General features: G+C 41.9%; 1 protein-coding gene across 4 annotated transcripts in view; it reads right to left on the reverse strand.

Annotated features, from left to right (window-relative positions):
* Positions 1-475: 475 nt before the first annotated feature.
* LOC126984663 (WD repeat-containing protein 19-like) overlaps positions 476-16,384 on the reverse strand; it is a 161,769-nt gene continuing 145,860 nt past the window's right edge. For all 4 annotated transcript variants that reach the window (XM_050838552.1, XM_050838560.1, XM_050838559.1 and 1 more), the window contains 2 exons: positions 13,507-13,711; positions 476-652 (listed from right to left, as the gene is read on the reverse strand). In XM_050838552.1, the coding sequence (XP_050694509.1) occupies positions 485-652; positions 13,507-13,711 (373 nt within the window). In that variant the 3' untranslated portion in view covers positions 476-484. The remainder of the gene's footprint in view (positions 653-13,506; positions 13,712-16,384) is intronic.

A 16,384-nucleotide genomic window follows, 5' to 3' on the forward strand; every position in this document is an offset into this window, starting at 1 on the left:
TTCATCAGCAACCGACCTTCGGGCAGGGGGGTTTACCCTATGAATCTCTCCCAGTCGTTCCAGTAATGCTGGCTGAACCCAACCTAGGCATGTCACTTGTAATACCAACACCAGATGATCCTCGTACCTGAAGACCTTTGGGTTTCACTTCAAATACGGCCACAAAAGACCTGCTCAACCTGGTTACTCCAATTATACAGAAGTAGGAAACACACATGCGATCATCTGTGACACACTCTTCTTCTTCTTGTAATCACAATTTGCCGACCTCGGAAAAAAAAAAAAAAAAAAAAAAGACTTGCTGGTGGCAGAGATTCTGGTAGGATTTTGCTGAGTTTCCCAAAAAATTCTGCCAACTTTGAATCTCAGCAGAAAACTCCAGAGAAATTAGCTTGTGTGACTGCACCAAGATGAACAAATGTAACACTGAAGATGTAAATTGTCAGTGGTGTAAAGGAAGTTTTTTTAGGGCAAATTCTTATAATTAATAAAGACAAATAGAAATATAATATACCTGCAAATGCATCTTTGGAGAATTGATGTTGACTAGCAGCTGTCCAACTTTGTTCCAATTCTTGAGTCTAATGTATAAACTAGCAGCCTTCTCATGGAAACTGCCACTTTCATACAGTACTGCTGCTTCAGAGTATTGCTGTTCCAAGGAAAAAATGGAAAGGATTAATAAAAGCAAAAAATATATCTATATTATCACACTTTTGTGCAGTTATTCCACTTTATTCACACTTCAGTGTGAACCCCAGTGGATACTGAAATCTGCAGATATTCAAGGCCCTTATATAAAATGGTGTAGTATTTTCAAATGATCTATGTACATCATCTTGTTTACTTTAAATTACCTTTACGTGACTTATAATACCTAATGAAATGCAAATGCTACGTAAATAGTTGTCATTCAACTCTTAAATGACAGCCAGTGATTTTAATCAAATCAACTGCAGCCCACTCAGCAGGCCATTGTTGATTAAATCAGACTCTTGGATGCCACTAACTTTGAATGTTTGGCTCAAATTTTTAAGATTGTGTGATGCCCTGCTGCATGGCAGTATATCTGACCTTTGTGAATTCGAAAAACGTCATTAATTCCGAGTTGCAATGAAAGACACACTGAGCACATAAAAAATACAGGAAAACACATGGACAAGTTAGGAGAAAAGGATGGGACAGAAAGTTAAGACTATTCTGAGTACTTCTGAGTATTATTCTGAGCTGTGATGAATACATAGAGAGGTGATAGCAGTAGTAAGAATGATGCAAAAAGTAATGTCACTTCACCATATGTTCTGCATTGTTACTCTACCAAAGGCTTCCATCACAAATGCGGGGTAGAAGGGTACATACAGGTGGTTTTCCAACTTTGTGAGAATATGATTGACAAAGTGTGGCAAAGTGCTAATTCGCAAAGTAAAAACCATTAAAAGAATGTATTAAAGGGTACATGGTCAACAACAAGCGCTGGACACCAAATCGTTAATTCATTGATCATTAATTAACGTCGATGACATTTTTGCTAAAATTTAATGATTTCGTTAACATTGAAAATCATTATCAAATTCATTAATGATTGATACATTCAAGCTGTATTCATTAATTGTTAATGTCCAAATACAGTAAACCCTCTGGTATCCGGGTTAATAGAGCCACAGGGGCACCCGGATATGGGAAAAACCAGGATATGGTGTAGGTTAAGTCTACGGACCCAAAAACCCAGCTTTCGATCATGGTCTGCCATAAAGGCAATGACAGAGTACTACATAAGTGCTTCTGTCCATACTAGTATGGTATGCCCCATGGTTTTGTAACAGTCAGTCTGCACCAGGGAGTGAAATGCACGCGATTGACGTGCTCCGGGAGCTGGGAAAAGGGTTCGAGCAGCGTCGTCACGGTTAGCACTCGTGGCAATCTCTCCCTGGCTTCTCGCAGTCCTGCTGCACCTTGGGGGGATCTGTTACTTGGGATTCAGCAATTAGGCGTGACAGCCTCAGCCACTAACCCATTGCTGGAGTGCCTAGCCCCGTGTTCACATGCAGCAGCTAATGTTCCCCTGCCTGGCCAATCACAGCAGCAGGGCCTGGACCCAACCCAGCAAAGCCCAGGTATTTGTGGCAGCTTAACTGCCCAAGTCTGCACCATCGTGTTTACCACGTAGGCTTTCTAGCAGACCCAGCACTGCCACGAAAAACTTTTTACAGGCCAGTTTTACAAAACTGGAAGGCTGACGCTCTGTGCTGTTCTTAGGTGCGCGCCCACAGCTTTATCGCTGCGTAGCTGCGTTAGTAACCTCGTGGCTACGAGCACCGTGGGCTTTACCACCTGGGTCAACCAGAAGGCATACCAGAGCGATACTCGAAGCAGTCCGGGCCGGCAACGGGCATCAAGTGCTCAAAGCAGGTTTCTATATGGACGCCCGGGCAGGCACCCCAGGGCGCTACCCTTTTAAGCCCAGCAATGAGCCCGAAGGCCCACAGACGCCGGACAAGTACGTCAGGCCGCCCCTCTCTGAGTGTGAGTGGGGAGGATAACCAAGGAGTCAATGACAACCTGGCGCATCCGCTTGCACGGTGATCTGTGGCTGTTTAGTTACACTGTGTTGCCCTTGCGAGCCAGGGGGGCGGGTACCCCCTGCACAGTGCATCTAGCGGGACCACGGGGAGGCCAGCCACAAGAAGTAACCACGATTTACGGCCAGCCCGCACCTCCAGATCAGGCTGGCCCACGGGACTCCTGAACCCCTGTGGGCCCCTTTACTCGCCTTACCGTAAGCATGGTAAAATCCTTCTTTCACATGTCGGACCGAGGGCGGTACTTATCCACATTTCTTATTCCACCCTCACTCCTGCAGGAGTGATAGCGGACCCACACGCCTTCTCCACGGGGACGGAGCCCTACTCACCTAGTCCAGTCTGGATTTAGGCAGTCATCAAGGCTTAAGCTAGGGTTCACACTGTGTTTCATTTAAACAGTCCTTTGACACTCCCGCCATTTAAACCTGCACTGCCTTGACTCTCGTCACTTCGATATGGTCTGCAACGCGCGGCAAGAACGTTTACGTGCCAGTTGTACTGTGAAGCACACAGCTTTCCTGCGAACCTTCGCACCAGGACGTCAATATCATTACGCACCTCACAGGTGTGGTACGCCACCCAGGCAGAGCTTAGAGGCATCGTGCAGGCAGTTTGATCGACTTTTGGTGGCGTGCAACAATTTTTTTAAATTTTTTGGAAAGAATCAAATATTTTCTAAAACTCCCGGATACGGGCGAGGTCGGATAAGGTGCACCCGGATAACTGTGGGTTTACTGTACTATTTCATAAATAAACTTGCTTAAATATGTTCAAGCTAACAGTAACAAAACCCCGCTTAACAACAATGTAGCGAGCGTGTGAGGGGTGTTGTCTAGTGATGCCAAATAGTCGCTAAAAATTCCACTAGATCAAACAAAATACTTCAGACTACAGCAATAAAAATGTCAACATCTCTCCAATATTGCTCTGAACTTGCTAAAATATGTAAATTATCCTTATTTTTCAAGTAATTCACCAAAATAAGAAAGTGGATAGATCAAACTTAATACTGGTAGTCAGTGCTAGATGATATATCTCGGTAATGTTGCTTAATTGGCATCACTACTCTAGTGCAAATCATCCTCGGCTTCACCCTCAGTTGCCTGCTTGGCTGCCTTACATGTATTCATTCTACTGTGTGTGTGCTCAGATTTTATGGGATAATTATGTAATCATGGTTTCTCAGGAACATGACTCTGTGGTTTGTGATGAATGCCGTAAAATCAATGTTTACGTGGAAAAATTGAATAAAAGACTTATGTTTCTTATGTTATTTTTATTATAATGATATTGTACTTTTTTTCCATTAATGCTAACATTAACGTAAACATTCGATACATTCTTGATGGATTAATGAAGTTACCACGTGCACCATTATACCGTTAACCTAAATGTTAATGTCAATACCGTTAACTTCGTAAATCCATCAAGACTGTATCGAATGTTGACGTTAATGTTAGCGTTAATGAAAAAAAATACAATATCATTATAATAAAAATAACATGTCTTTTATTCAATTTTCCCTGTAAACTTTGAGCAGGCAAGGAGGGAGTGTCTGGATAGAGAAAGATGGAAGCTCTTCTGCTGTGGCCATCCCCTGTTGGGAGCTCCTAGAAGCAGGCGTCGATGAAATGATGATGATGATGATGATGGTAGAATGGTTAACGACGTTAAGATTCTGATTAACGATACCCACCACTGTCAACAACTCTCCCAGTACTCAGCTTTTTTTCACCTTTTCCCTCCCACCCTTCCTCCATTCTATACCTCCTCCCACTCCTCCCCAAATGCCCCGTCTACATCATCACCCTTGCATTGCCCTAGTCCCTATTTCTATTCCTACTTTTCCACATCCAACTGCTGATGCTCTTCCTCTTCTTCCTCCCACTCAACATCCTATGCCTCCTTTTCGTGTAAACATTGCAAAAGTCAACTTAAATATATCAGTCACCTACAGACCTCCCGGGCAATCACTCGATGACGACCTTGAAATGTACAGCGTCTTAAGGCAGTCACTTAATAACAGCGACTCACTGATATTAGGAGACTTTAACCTCCCCCATATCGACTGGGCGACACTGTCAGGTACAGAAGGCGAGTCACATAGAATGATCGAATTTCTAGAAGAAAATTATCTAAGCCAAATGGTTTCTGAGCCAACTCGACAAAATAATATACTCGACCTTGTTATAACAACCCAAGATAACCTAGTCAGTAGTGTCACGGTAGGAGAACACCTCGGTTCTTGCGATCATAAATTAGTGCGCGTCGACATTAAAGCTCAATCATCAGTGACTGAAAATAAAGTAAAGGTGCCCAATTTCAAAAGAGCTAACTTCAGAGAAATCCGACAAAACTAACAGAAATACAACAATCAGATGACGGCAACGTAGAGGAAGCCTGGCTAAGCCTTTAAAAATCACTTACTCACTCAGCAGAACACATTCGTCCCCTTGTGCGAGAAGCTAATTAACACTAATAAAAGCCCACCGTGGTTTAATAGCGAAATTAAACAATCAGTCAATGAGAGAAAATTGTTTTACAGGTTAAAGAAAGAACAAAGCACGCCCGAAAACATTAGACTTTATAATGATGCCAGGCGGCAGTAAAAAGACTAGTAGGTCAGGCAAAGCGTAGATACGAAGAAAATATTGCAGCCAACTGTAAAATAATCCAAATCTTTCTTCAGTTACATAAACAACAGAAAGGCTATCAAAAGTGGTATTGGACCTTTAACAAGCAGCGACGGTGCACTAGTGACTGACAGCCAACACATTGCAAACCTCTTAAACAATTACTTTTCCTCGGTGTTTAATACTAACAATCTTCCTCTCGCTACCACCAACACCAGTACTATTGTAAATCTCGAGCATGCATTGCCTAATTTTGAAATAACAACCGATGAAGTCCTTAAAGCTCTCCATTCACTTAAAACAAATAAAAGTCCTGGACCTGACAAAGTATATCCAACTCTGCTGAAAGAAACAAAGAGCGAAATACTCTCCTCCCTCACAACCGTATTCAATATGTCCTTGCGACAAGGCATCGTCCCTTCAGATTGGAAAAAGGCTAACGTGACACCGATTTTCAAGAAAGGAGACAACAAAGTACCAGGTAATTACAGGCCCATTAGTCTAACTTCGGTTGTAGGTAAGCTACTTGAGGGCATAATTAGAGACAAAATTGTGAATTACCTTGAAAGCCACTCATTGATTGGGGACTCACAACATGGCTTCAAACAAAAGATCCTGCCTATCAAACCTATTAACCTTTATAACGACCTCTTCACTGTTTATGACGTAACCAAATCACTGGCGTAGTCTATCTTGATTTCAGAAAGCGTTTGATAAAGTCCGCATCATAAATTACTTTACAAATTAAAGCAAATAGGTATTGACGGTCAAGTAAACCAATGGATCGCGAATTGGTTGAGCAACAGACAACAAAGAGTAGTGATCGACGGATTTAACTCAGAGTGGGCGCCTGTCACTAGTGGCGTCCCTCAGGGCTCGGTCCTTGGCCCAGTGCTCTTCATTATTTACATCAACGACGTGGATGTTGGACTCAAAAACCGCATTAGTAAATTTGCAGACGACACAAATATAGACAACTCGGATCTCACTGGCGAAGACAGGCAAAGCCTCCAAGAGGATTTGCACAAAATTTCAGCTTGGTCGGATAGATGGGAGATGCCCTTAACGTAGACAAGTGCCAGGTCCTTCAAGTTGGAACGAGGAATAAGAAGTTCGAATTCGAAATGCGCGGCGTTAAACTCATAAGCGTTCTATGCGTCAAAGACTTGGGGTCAAAATCGCGTCAAACCTCAAATTCTCACAGCAATGCATCGATGCAGCAAATAAAGCGAACAGAATGTTGGGCTTCATTGAAAGAAACTTTGTATTCAAGAATAAAGATGTAATACTCCGCTCTACAACAGTTTAGTCAGACCCCACTTGGAATATGCGGTACAGTTTTGGTCTCCCCACCATGCAAAGGATATTGCTAAATTAGAAGGTGTTCAGCGTCGGGCAACGAAAATTATCCCTTCCTTGCGCAACAAATCCTACGAAGAAAGGCTTTCTACCCTTAACATGTTCTCTCTTTAGAAACGTCGCCTCCGAGGAAAACTGATCGAATGTTTTAAAATACTTAATGGTTTCACGAATGTAGACAGATCAACATTGTTTATGATCGATGACACTTTGCGCACGAGGACCAATGGCGTAAAACTCAGATGTAGACAAGTAAATTCAGACTGCACCAAATTTTTCTTCACCAACGTTGTAGTGCGAGAATGGAATAAGCTTCCACCGTCAGTGGTCCAGTGTAACACGATTGACTCCTTCAAAAATAAGCTCGACCGTCACTTCCTTCAACTTAATATCAACTAGAGTAGAAATGCAACGTTTTGGAGTCTTCTGATTAATGTAAAATCACTTAGGTTTAAGGACAGACCACCAAGTCTGGACCATGGGGTCTGTGTGGTCTGATTTTCTATGTAAATCTATGTAAATCCTCCCCATCCACAGAGTTATTTAGTGTGTGTGTGTGTGTGTGTATTTACCTAGTTGTGAAATACAGGAAAAGAACCGTACTAGGCTTGTGCTGTGCTGTCCCATCTCCATAACGCTTATTATCCAGTTTGGCTTTAAATTCATGAATTGTTTTTGCACAGTCTCCTCGTCAAGTCCATTCCATGTTGTTATGCTTCTGTATGGAAAACTGTATTTCTTGATGTCTCTCCTACAGTCGCTCTTCTTCAATTTCTTACCATTGCCTCTTGTCACACTTTTGTCACGTACCACTAGGTCTTCCCTGTCCAATTTTTCTAATCCCTCTTGTATCCTGTACAATGCTATTAGGTCCCCTCTCTCTCTTCTTCTCTCCAGTGTTGTTAGTCCCAATTTCTCCAGTCTTTCTTCATAAGTGTATTCTGTCAGTTTCCAGTAGTTTAGTTGCTGCTCTTTGTATTCTTTCCAACTTTCTAATTTCTTTCTTCAATCTAGGTGACCACACTAATGCTGCATATTCCAGTCCTGGACGTATCATCGATGTTATTAGTTTCTTCGCCATTTCTTCATCTAAATATGTAAATGCTGCTTTTACGTTTCTAAGAAGATTGTATGTTTCGCCAGTTATACAGTCTATATGTTTTCCAAAGTATAACTTGTCTGTTATGATCACTCCCAGATCTTTTTCTTCAGTTTTTTTCATGATTCTTTCATTACTCAGAGAGTAGTTCCCCAATATTCGTCTACTGCTCTTACCAAACTCCATCACGCTACACTTCTCTGTACTGAATGTCATTTCCCATTTGCGTGACCATTCGCTTATTCTATCGAGATCTTGGCTCAGGGCTACACAGTCTTCTTCATTAGCCATCCTCCTCATTATTTTAGCATCATCAGCAAACATATTCAAATAGCTTGTCACCCTTTCTGTCATGTCATTAATATAAATTACAAACATAATCGGAGCCAACACCGATCCTTGGGGGACTCCACTAGTCACTTCCATCCAGCTTGATTTATTATTCCTAATTACTGTTCTCATTTCTCTCTTCATCAAAAAGTCCATAATCCAATCCAATATTGAACCACCCAGACCTCCAACATGTGTGTGTGTGTGTGTGTATTTACCTAGTTGTGACATACGGGAAAAGAGCTACGCTCACGCTGTCCCGTCTCCATATCCTCTCTTATCCAACTTTTCCTTAAAATCATGAATGTTTCTTGCACAAACCAACTCCTCCTCCAGTCCATTCCGTAGCTCAATGCTTCTGTTTGGGAAGCTAAACTTTTTCACATCTCGCCTACACGTGGTCGCCCTCAACTTCTTCCCATGTCCTCTTGTTTCTCTCTCGCTCCACACACACAGGTTCTCTCTGTCCAGATTCTCCACCCTGCTCACCACCCTGTACACCACTATCAGGTCTCCTCTTTCTCTTCTTCTCTCCAGGGTTGTGAGCCCCATGCTATTGAGTCTCCCCTCGTAAGTCCAATCCCTAAGTTCCAGTACCATCTTAGTTGCCGCTCTCTGTACTCTTTCCAGCTTTCTTGTGTTCTTCTTTTCGTGAGGAGACCACAGGGGCAGTATTAATAAAGACTCCTGGGAGTGAAATTCAACTTTCAAAGTGAGTTTCCTCCTAACTTTGCTACCTTCTAGAAGTCGCAAATTTACTGCTAGGAGTCGCCAATTTTAAGGTTATAAAGAGAGGTGGTTGCATGTGGAGCGGAACTGACTAGTTGGCATCTCGTCTCGGCAGCCAAAGCTCCGCCCCATCGCCTGCCTAAGCCACGCCCCATGTTGACAAACCGAGTTTACTGCTAGAAGAAGCGACTTTACTGCTAGGAGTCGCCGAAAATGCAAAAGTGCTCGTGGGGTACTTTTAACGACTTAAAAGCTAGCTTTTCGGATGTCTCATTCAATATAATAACGATAATAACAGCTAAATGATGGCCCCCGTGCACTAATTATCGTGTCTGAAGTGTTGTGCCAATAAAAATACGGACAAACAGCTGTTCCAGGGGGGAGGCGCCAATCAAAAAAAAGCAATGTAGCATTGAAGGCAATTATAGTAGGCTACCTATTAAGTAATGCACACTTTACAGTAATTTCATACAGGTAGGAATAAGGAATAAGTTTCGTATCTGTGGGTTGGAGGGACGGGTGCGTCGTCTGCTGCGCTCACCGTCACCCGCTGTTCCGCGAGCGTACACACCCGTCCCTCCAAGCCAAGGGTACAAAACTTATTCCTTAATAGAATGATTCCTACCTGTATGAAGTTACTGTAGAAGCTATTTTTTATGTGATTATATTTAGTATGCCTATGTGATTGATCTATGTAGGAAATAATGACGGAAAGTGTGCATTACTTAATAGGTAGTCTGCTATAATCGCCTTCAATGCTACATTGCTTGTTTTGAAGGCCCGCCCGTTATCCCTTGCTTCATTCCGAAGGGATGGCGTTAAACTCGAGGATCGCGAAACTCAAGGTATTGAAAACCATGTAAAGGCGCTTATTGGTTCCGACATGTGGAAAATAATGACTTTTTCCGACTTTACTCTCTTGTTATCACAATTTTTTCGACTTTACTCCCTTGTTATCTCAAAAGACGTACCTTAATTGTTAATAGGCAGAAAATGGGGAGTAGGAACAGATCGTTTTTAAGCCGCAGTTGAAGGCAGCTGCTTTACAGTTGGCTGGCAGTTCTGAATATACGCTTGTGATCCACGTGGTGTCGTCTGCTAAAGTAAGGGCGGTTGCTCGCGGTCACCTGTGGAACAGTTGGACAAACCCATATTTTTCTGGTAGTTTTCTGTCTGGTATGAAATAATCTGCTAACTCTTTCAGTTGAAAATCATGAAATCACTAATATCATGATTGACTTTTCAATGCCTATTGAACATAAACTGCTGCCGCCACCGTAAAATAGCGCAGAGAGGTTCAACTTGTTTACTGTTTCCTTATTTCCCTCACCTCTCACAAAGATCACAGGGGAACAGACTAGAACAAAACCAGGCAAATTAATACTTTTAATGCTGTGTATTCCCACAGCGCACATGCATGGACAGCAGAATGACTAATTTCATCAGGGAGATATTTCTCACAACACCGGCCAGTGTAGTGGACCTTCTTCTTCTTCTTTTGACCGGTAATGCTTTGTATTGCTTCTTAGGTCTTCCTTCTCCACACTTTTATACTTCACAACATGCACTTAAGGCCACTTTCAGTCATTTTGTTCGTTTTGATAGTTACCAATGGCGGCGATCGTTGCTATAGTATTTCCACGTGAAACTGGCCGATCAGGTAGTGGCGGCTGCGGGGTTAGCCTAGCCCCACACTTACCACACACTCTCAACATCTCTCGCTTCGTCTGCAGCCGCCACTACCCCATTATCCAGTTTCATGTGAAATACTAAGCGGCGATCGCCGCCATTGGTAACAATCAAAACAAACAAAGTGACTGTGAAAGCAGCCCTTAGTTACTTAACAGTGCGCATTTATACACTTCACCCTGAACTTAGGTGTTTCTCTGTCCTTTTCTTTCCCTGATTTTGCTTTTCTATGCCCTTTTGCTATTTTTTCACTATTACTTTTCACCGTCGCTGCCATGCATTACAGGTCAAAAGAAGAATAAGAAGAAAAGGAAAACAACACCAGGAGATCTACAATTTTCATAGACTTGATAAAAGATTTTTGGACTGTGGTTCCCCATCATGTGGGTACGTGGGTACCGAACGGCTGCACGTAAACAAACAGACGATGGCAGTGGCTGAGGAGTGAGGAGCAGTGGAAGATGGCCCACCAAGAGACTCGTAAAATGGACTGGCAGAGCTGCTTTGTTTACTATTTGATTAACAAGATAAGAGAACACCCCGTGCTGTGGAACCACAGTCCAAAAACTTTTTTCCCCAGTCTATGAAAATTGTAGATCTCCTGGTGTTGTTTTCCTCCTCTTCCTCCTCTTCTTCTTCTTCTTCTTCTTCTTTTGACCAGGTAATGCAAGGCAGCGACGGTGAGAAGTAATAATGAAAAATAGCCAAAAACAGTATAGAAAAGCAAAATCAGGGAAAGAAAAGGACAGAAAAACACCTTAGTTCAGGGTGAAGTGTACAAGTGTGCACTGTTAAGTAAGTAAGTGCCGCTTTTACAGTCACTTTGTTTTGATCGTTACCAATGGCGGCGATTGCCGCTTAGTGTTTCACATGAAAGTGACCAATGGGGTAGTGGCGGCTGCAGACGAAGCGAGAGATGTTGAGAGTGTGTGGTAAGTGCGGAGCTAGGCTAACTCACTGATCTCTATTTTTATAACTGGATTGGTTGACTCCGTGCAAATCCTGAAGCCCGCAGCCGCCATCTTAAGATTCCCGGTCGGGGTATATGGTAAAAACATTTCATTACGAAGTTATTAATTTATTGAAATTTTCCATGCCCTAACTACTAGCTTTTTATTCGTTTATGGGAGAAAACACTCATTATCTGTCTCCATATCTCGTACAAAGCAAAAGTTTTTCATGTTATTTTACTGTTACATCCTTTATATAATATGTATAATATGTGTTTGCTTGCAAAGTAATTTTTCAGTGGATTGGGAAATGGCAAATGTTGGTTATCACTAAAATAAATGAGGATAATGTATGTTCGTTTGATATATTTCTCATGGTTACCCATTAATATTAGTAGTTTTCTGCTTTACATCCTTAAAGAAAACGAAGCCAATTGCTGCATTTGTCAGTCGCCCAAAGATTTCAACGTGGTTAACACTGACTTTCACTCAACACATTCACTACTGCAGTTCTCAAAATGGTGACTTGTGTGCCGTTTAGATTTTGTATACGTATAGCCTACTAGTTTGTTAGTTGAATGTTCTTTGGTAACTCATCAAACTGATTCGTTTTCTTATTCAAATCTTATATTTAGAATATGGATAATTTTTCTAATGGGTAACCATGAGAAATATATCAAACGAACATACTTTATCTCAATCATTTTAGTGATAACCAACATTTACTATTTCCCAATCCAATGAAAAATTACTTTGCAAGCATACACATGTCATACATACTATATAAAGGATGTAACAGTCGAATAACGCAAAAAACTGTTGTTTTGTACAAAATATGGAGACAGATAACGAGTGTTTCTTTCCCATAAACGAATAAAAAGCTAGTAGTTAGGGCATGGAAAATTTCAATAAATTAATAACTTCGTAAGGAAATGTTTTACCACGTGCTACTGCCACTCAGCGAGCGCTAATGCCGAATTTTTACATATATGCCTCGGCCCGAGGGAATCTTAAGATGGCGGCTGCGGGCTTCAAGATTCTAACCAGGCAAGTACAGAGAGAGCCAATCCAATTATAATAGAGATGAGTTGGCTAACCCCACAGTCACCACTACCCGATCAGTCAGTTTCACTTGGAAATACTAAAGCGGCAATCGCCACCATTGGTAACGATCAAAACAAATAAAATGACTGTGAAAATGGCCTTAAGTGCATGTTGTGAAGAATAAAAGTGTGGAAAAGGAGGAGCTAAGAAGCGATACAAACTGTTACAAGTCAAAAGATGAAGGTCCACTACACTGGCCGGTGGTGCGAGAAATATCTCCTCGATGAAATTAGTCATTCTGCTGTCCACGCATGCGCGCTGTGAGAATACACAACATTAAAAGTATCAATTTGCCTGGTTTTGTTCTAGTCTGTCCGCTTGTGATCTTTGTCAGCGGTGAGGGAAATATGGAAACAGTAAGCAAGTTAAACCTCTCTGCGAGCTATTTTGCGGCAGCGGCAGCAGTTTACGTTCAATAGGCATTGAAAAGTCAATCATGATATTAGTGATTTCATGATTTTTAACAGAAAGAGTTGCAGATTATATCATAACACACAGAAAACTACCAGAAAAATATAGGTTTGTGCAACTGTTCCACAGGTGACCGTGAGCGACCAACCTTACTTTAGCAGACGACACCACGTGGATCACAAGCGTGTATTCAGAACTGCCTGCCAGTTGTAAGGCAGCCGCCTTTAACTGGGGCTTAAAAACGATCTGTTCTTACTTCCCATTTTCTGCCTATTAACAAGGTATGTATTTTGAGATAACAAGGGAGTAAAGTCGAAAAAATTGTGATAACAAGGGAGTAAAGTCGGAAAAAGTCATTATTTTGCATGGGTCAGAACCAATGAGTGCTTTTACATGGATTTCAATACCTCGAGTTTCGCGATCCTCAAGTTTAGCGCCATACATTGGGAATGAAGCAAGCGTGAAATTCGAGAGGTTACTGTATATGTATATATATATATGTGTATATATATATATATATATATATATATATATATATATATATATATATATATATATATATATATATATATATATATATATATATATATAAATGAAAGTTCAAATAATGTATAACTGACCTTTTTGCTCTCAAGGATCTCTGCACACTCTCTTTTAAGCATTCGACTGTTCATCTCTGCAGCAATGTTGACTCCTCTTCTGATGTCTCCACAGCGAAGTGCTGTGCGAGCAATCCCAGCCTTGCATGCAGCATTGTGGTCTTCAGAGCTCCCTGTGTTGACTACACCACGCTCATAGTGAGTGAGAGCACCAGGATAGTCTCCTCTGTGAGGGTATATGAGTGTTAATAAAAGTGTCTAACCTGAAGGAGGAATATGGCTTTACAATGTGTTTTCTTAGTTTTGGTTGAGCAATGGCTTGCTTGCTTTGCACTTAAATTAATCATGAATGGGTAGGGTATTAACCAAGCTTCTGTAAAATTTCTGGCAAATCCTACAAAATTTTGAAGTGTTACAATTTTTTTTTGTTATAGATCATTAAGTCCCATAAGAATTCAAAATAGTAAGTATTTGGTCAATATCCTTTTACCGCATTAAAATACACACTATTAAAAAGATTTTGAGTGGATAGTTGTTGATCTAGTAAATAAACTAACTCAATAATCATTATTGGAATTTCTTCATCCCAATTCTGGAAATAAAGGCTAAAAAGAAAAAATCTAGAAGTTCATTTGTCATGCCCATCCACACATTTAAAGTGTAACATTTTCTTTTTTAAAAAAATGCTTAAGGAGGGAATACGTTTTACGTTGATATTGTCGTAAAATACCAAAAAATTATTATTATTTTTTTTTTTTTAATGTCTACGCCTATAGCGCCTGGATGGTAGTTGGCCCCAGCCCGTCATGGCACAGGCAAGTGTTTATAGTGGCGCCATTATGCCCCATGCCAAAGGCCACAGCACAATTGGGATGCTAGAGTGACTGGATATTGATCAGTGTTCACACAGCTATGATGCAGAAACTCCAGAGGAACTGGCAGAGTATGAACCTGGTAGTTTCTAAGCCCCTCCACAGTGAGGACAATGGCATTATCTGACATTCACCTTCCAAACCATGGAGAAGCTTACTTTTTTTTCGACTTTACTCCCTTGTTATCTCAAAATACATACCTTAGTAAAAGGAAGAAAATGGGGAGTGAGAACAAGTTGTTTTGAAGCCCCAGTTGAAGGCGGCTGCCTTATGATTGGCCGGCAGTTCTGAAAACACGATTGTGATTCGCTGTGAGTCTGATGACGTCATTGACAGCACTCACCCAATCAGTGGCCTCGCTGCCCTAAGGCGGTGTCACACTGGCCTTTTTCCACCAACCGTTGGGGCTATGGGCAACCACAGTCGACCATATGCCCAACTGGGAGCGAGTTGTCGGTTTTCTGTTGGCTGGTGTCACACTGAGCCTCATTCCTCCCATGGTGTTGGTGGTAGGGGCAACCGGTGTCGTGTTTCTCTGCGTCCTCCTATTTCTGGCCATCCATTTTGTTTACAAAACAAAAGGCATATTGCTATTAACACAGATCTGTGTACACAGCTGGTCGGGTAAGACAATTTTGTTTGTGTAAATAGCTAGATACTATTTCCCGTAAATTTACTGATGAATTACTGCATGAAAACTATTTATTGGTCCTTCACATCACCTATTACAAAACAAAGCGCTGCACTGGATTCATTGATGTTTTCCTAAGAAAGAATAAAACAATATGCCATCACGTGCTTGAAAACACTTGGGGGGGACAGCCAGGTACACCCGACCAGCTGCGTACACATGTGTTCATAGGAATCCGCCTTTTGGTTTGTAAACAGACGGCCAGAAACAGGAGGACACGGAGAAACACGACACCCTGAAACTCCAAAGTTTCCAAGTGTGCATCACACACAGCCAAAGTCGGTTGCCCATATCCGCAACGTCAACAAAGCAATCGCCATGTATCAGCATGGCGCCGCCTGCGCAAGTAACAAGGAAATGAAAGCTTTGTTCTGAATTTAACGTTGATAATCAAATTAATAGTTCGTAGTTTTTACCACGCACCATTAGCACACATCTCTGTGAATCCCGCCCCAGCTCGTGTGAACACAGTCAAGACATTCACCCAACTGATGGAGTCTAAAGGTGCTGGTGTCAAATTGGGCCTTTTTCCTCCAAACGTGTTGGCGGTAGGGGCAACTGGCAACTCCAACTTTTCTGGGTGTACTTCACACACGGCCAAGCCGCCAAGGTCGGTAAACATAGCAGTCGCCCTGTATCCACGTACCGCCGCCTGCTAAAGTAAGGGAGGTGGAAGGACGGGGTGAGGATGGAGGAGGGAGAGCGGGGTGAGAATTCGGCAGACGACAACGACCAGTGACGCATCAACAAAGTGATGATGGTGAGTGTGAGGACATGTTTTTGTTGTGTCATTGACTCACAAATGTAATGTAGCAATTCTTTCTTTAGAAAACTTAAAGTTAAAGGAGTTATCTTTGTCACCAATAGCAGGGGTAGTCAAAGGAAGAGGAAGGAGGCAAATGAGGCGGAGTGGCAGAGGTGAAGGGAGCGGCTGGTGACAGGAGTGTGGGGTGAAGAGGGACGGTGGCCGACGCAGGTGAAGAACAAATTTAAATAAAATGAGAACGGGTGTTTTTGTTGTTTCCGTGACCTACTAATGTATTAATAATGTTTCATCGATGACGTCACGCTCGATGACGTCACAGCGCGGAGACATCATCGATGAAACTCGTGTTAAATCGAACATATCGCGTTAGTTAAATGTATCTCCTTAAATATCAACTCGTGTTAAATCAAAAGCGCGACATTTAAACTCATGCTAATCGAGAGGTGACTGTAGCGTACAATGCAACTTGAGGACTTTCACAAAGAAAATTAATAAAAAACAATAGGAAGCTGTGAAATAAGCTATTTCTTCAAGTTTAGAAAGAGCTGGTGAGTATGGCACAGGAGATAT

This window comes from Eriocheir sinensis, chromosome 5, assembly GCF_024679095.1.
Source record: "Eriocheir sinensis breed Jianghai 21 chromosome 5, ASM2467909v1, whole genome shotgun sequence".
NCBI lineage: Eukaryota > Metazoa > Arthropoda > Malacostraca > Decapoda > Varunidae > Eriocheir > Eriocheir sinensis.